Source organism: Azolla caroliniana, unplaced genomic scaffold (genome assembly GCF_043228905.1).
Source record: "Azolla caroliniana isolate FFs.n. ecotype wild unplaced genomic scaffold, voAzoCaro1.0.p SCAF_18, whole genome shotgun sequence".
In the NCBI taxonomy this organism is placed as follows: domain Eukaryota; kingdom Viridiplantae; phylum Streptophyta; class Polypodiopsida; order Salviniales; family Salviniaceae; genus Azolla; species Azolla caroliniana.
In genome coordinates, this window is record NW_028230453.1 from 7,439,467 (window position 1) to 7,443,410 (window position 3,944).

Here is a 3,944-nt window from a genome sequence, read left to right on the forward strand (position 1 = left end):
GCAATATCTTTACAAGGGAGTCAAGGATATATAAACCACCATGGTGATTCAACATGGCGAGAATTTCAGTACTTTTTATACATGAAAGATCCCAATAAAATGGTTGTGCGGTTTTTGAATTTTAGCTTTGTTTCTAATGTCACATATGAGACCCAAAAAATGATACACGAGAAATGCCATGCAAGGTCTCATCCAGACAAAAAATTGAGCATGAGTAAAAACAAGAACTAGAAAATAATCTAGAGTGTAAAAATCAAAGAGCTGTCCTGTTGATCTTGAATGGATTCATAAAGAAGTCTAATTGTTTTTGTCTTGCAGTTTACATACATGCAAAATAAAACAAGAGTAACGAAAGAGTATCTACTTCCATGAAACAGAGGGCTAGACCTTTCGAGGTTCAAGTAAACATTCTGCGAATGCAATTACTGCTATGTTTCTGGCAATGCTCTATCCCCATTCCCTACTTGAATCAAGAAGTAATGGGAACACATTTTGCAGTAAACAAATGTGACTGTTAAATTTTGGGTTGTTTTGTTTTTTTATAATCGAAACAATATAGAAAAAATTTTATGCTACAATTTGGGCCACTACTAGTTCAGGCAATTCAAAGATTGTACCTTTATCATACATAGGAGCTTAGATGATACTGAATCTCCATCTTTACTCTTCAAAGGTACCGACCGTATACCTGTCTTCATCTCTCGCACGGGAAAGCAAGCTTGCCCAACAAAATCATCCCTTTGTAGTCTATCATTCTCCCTCACTTCTAGCCGCAATATTGCAATATCTGGTACTGTTTCATTACAGAATAACTTCACGTCATCAAAAGTGGAAACTCTGGAAGTTTTTCCATTTCTGTTTACTGTTTTTTGAGGATTTCCATGCTCTGATTAGACATTACTAAAAAGGACAAAAAACTCTGAACCATATGCACACATCCTAATACAGTATTAAACCATATGATTAAGTATTAAGCAACATGCATGCATACATCCTAATATGGTACTATGCCATATGATAGGGAATTATTGCATCCTAATATTATATTAAACCACTCTTCCAATTCTGCATATACTAGCAAATGTGTACATACCTCTAATCTGGAATTCGAAAGTTTCATCCTCCCAATTAGGTTGATTGTTTTTGTACTTGATAGACGTCGTCTTCTTTGCCTTATCAGTAGGTATTCCATGAATTGCAACCTGTAAAAAGAACCAGAATTCAATAAAATAACTGACATTCTGAAGTTACTAAACACAATCCAAAAGTTCTTTCTTGTCTGGAGAACCACTCAAAGAAATAATTACTTAATTACCTTCACAAAAAAGTCGGGCTTCTTAAAATAATCAAAATTCTTATGCCAATCCGTTCCGAGAAGTATTTTGATCTGAAGGCCAAAAGGTTAAAACAAAAAAGATCTTGTTAGAAATCACAAAAAAGATCTGACTTAGGGCAAGTTACTGCAGAGAAGGAGAAGAATGGTGCTGCAAAACCTACCAATGTGACTGGGCAATCATGTGCAGTGCGCATATTAACAAATGAAAACATTTTAAAACTAGAAATATGTAAGATGACTATATGGATTGTATATCTAGAGAAGTTTTGCATGAATGCAATAAGACAGTTTTTCAAGTTGACAGAAAGTTGTATCACATCTTCATATAGAATCTCTTTGGGAGATGATAAGGTGACTATATGGATTGGATAACTAGAGAAGTTTTGTATGAGTGCGATAAGACAGTTTTTCATGTTGACAGAAAGGTGCATTACATCTTCATGTAGAATCTCTTTGTAGCATGTGTTCGATTTGGTTATTTGAAATATTGATATGACATGACGAATCAGGTGAACATTTTTGAGAATCTTCCAGCACATGGGCCCTTCTTTCTAAGAATCTAGTCAAATTGGGGATGCAACATCAAGAACAAAGATACTACATTCATGAGTGTTTATTATGAACACCAGGAATTTCATCGTTTTTACTTCGTGTATGGCACATGTATCCATGTGTGTTAGGGCTCAGGTATGTATATGATTACCCCTTTGCATTTGTTGTATGGTTCACCTATAGAAAGCAAAGTGTGATTATACCAGGTTGGATAGTTTGTCTTCATTTCTTGAAAATGGTGCAATGGGTTGGTGGTGCAATATGCTCCCTTGCATTGTCAAGAATTTACGCTTTGAAAAGTGACACAATATAGGATTATTAATCATGTGTTTCAAGATTTTGGATTTTAGAGTTTAAGAATTTTTCATGATTTATGAACTGTGAATTTTGGATTATCTGTTTGAGGAAAGAATAGTGAATATAGGTCTTTGAATATCATATAGAAGCAATATGCTTCTGGAGTGCAAACAATGATGGTATGACTTGATATCTTGATGTTTCTATCCAATGGAAACTAGATCTGACTGTCGTGCCTTGATTGATAAGAGAAAATTAGCACCACAATCTCTGTACAAAGGGGTTGCCAAGTAACCTTCTCTATGGGGTTCGCATATGTTTTGAAGAGGAAAAATATGTTATTCTTAGGAAGTAGGAACACTTTCACATCATTTCATGCGATATGCACCCAGGCATCATCAGACAATGACTCCTAGTAACCAGTAACTAATCGGGAGTCACAAACTCAAGCTCTAGACTTTCAAGGTCTAGAGAACACACCTCAATCACAACGTCTAGTTTGTTTATACACTGTATGCCATATTTATGCTGAAATGCAATCATGTCAGCTTTATAAATTTGTAAAAATGCTTTGGTCTTACTGGTCATTTTGGTTATCAGTCAACAATAATATTACTTTGTCTTTTTTCGTTCTCTCTCTCAGTGATTGTAATAGAATATTGTTTGTTTTAGATGAATGCTGCTAAAGGTAAGCTTGATCCAATAAGGGCCATGGTCTCAAGTTCTTCAAACTTACCTTTGCCATACATATATATGCATGAGCAAAGTTACAAACCACGTGCTCAGACTTTTACCCCAGAGAAGAAAGTAAGGAAAAATTCAAAAGTAAATGAATCAAGAAAGATAATATGGGAGAAACAACACCCTTCTTGGTGGACATTTGAGTATGACACTTACATTATCATGTCCGTCCAACAAGTCATCATATTTCTCAGAAATTACCTTATATAAGATGAGCAAAAGGATAAGAGATTAAGGAGAAGAATGGATTAACAATGCTTAACCACACCAACCACCCCCGAGCGAAGGACATGAGACAAACATAAAATACCATCAGTGTGTAAGGGTTAGGAATGATGTCAATAGGGCTGAGGAATACTCAGGATTCACCCTAGTACAGGCTCTTTAGATGCAACAGTGGAGCTATGGTAGAAACGATAGAGAGAGAGCAGTAGTTGGCCCAACACAGTCTCCCATAACACCAAATATTACCCTATGTTATACCTTGGTTGTTGAATAAATGAACCTAAAGAAGTCACTAATAGAGTCATGACAACATCTCAAGATGTCGTGATGAAGTGAGTAGCTAGTCCGCTTTATATAGCCCAACACCTAAGGCTCCCAAAGCACAACATGTTCCCACGTATCTAACAATCGGCAACGGTTCGGTTCAAACCGAACCGAACCGCGAAACTACAGCGAATACGGTTCGGTTCAGTTTCAACAATTAGAAACCACAGTTTAAACAGTTTAACGGGTTTTTTTTTTAAATAAAAAAAAATGTTTTTAAAAAATCTTTTCATTTTCATGCCTTATTCTCACATTTTAGGAAAATATTTAAAATTAAGAAAATTTAAATAATGAAATATTTTAAAATTTTAAAATTTAAATTTTAAATTTGACCTAAGCTGAAAACCAAAACCGAGGTTTTACCGGTTTAATGGCTCAACGGTTTGAATTTTTTTTAATGGTTCGGTTTAATGCTTTATTTAGTACTAAAGGTCTTAAATGTTTAGTTGTATAACTTGTATTAGTACTT

The 3,944-nt window shown here is 35.0% G+C and overlaps 1 protein-coding gene across 1 annotated transcript; it reads right to left on the minus strand.

Moving 5' to 3' along the window:
• Window positions 1-240: 240 nt before the first annotated feature.
• LOC147852299 (phosphoinositide phospholipase C 6-like) lies at window positions 241-1,749 on the minus strand. The gene is made up of 4 exons (XM_087334434.1): window positions 1,498-1,749; window positions 1,316-1,387; window positions 1,094-1,202; window positions 241-793 (listed from the first exon to the last, which is right to left on the minus strand). Exons 1-4 carry the CDS (start codon window positions 1,747-1,749, stop codon window positions 591-593), a joined length of 636 nt encoding a protein of 211 aa, XP_087190560.1. The 3' UTR covers window positions 241-590.
• Window positions 1,750-3,944: the final 2,195 nt, after the last annotated feature.

What these genes read in the sequence shown, in the direction of transcription:
- LOC147852299 (XM_087334434.1), bottom strand. Translation starts at nt 1,749, where the DNA reads ATGAAAAACTGTCTTATCGCACTCATACAAAACTTCTCTAGTTATCCA. An exon ending in ATGATTGCCCAGTCACATTG is followed by an intron (nt 1,388 to 1,497) that starts GTAGGTTTTGCA and finishes TTTGGCCTTCAG; the next exon opens with ATCAAAATACTTCTCGGAAC. An exon ending in AGCCCGACTTTTTTGTGAAG is followed by an intron (nt 1,203 to 1,315) that starts GTAATTAAGTAA and finishes TTCTTTTTACAG; the next exon opens with GTTGCAATTCATGGAATACC.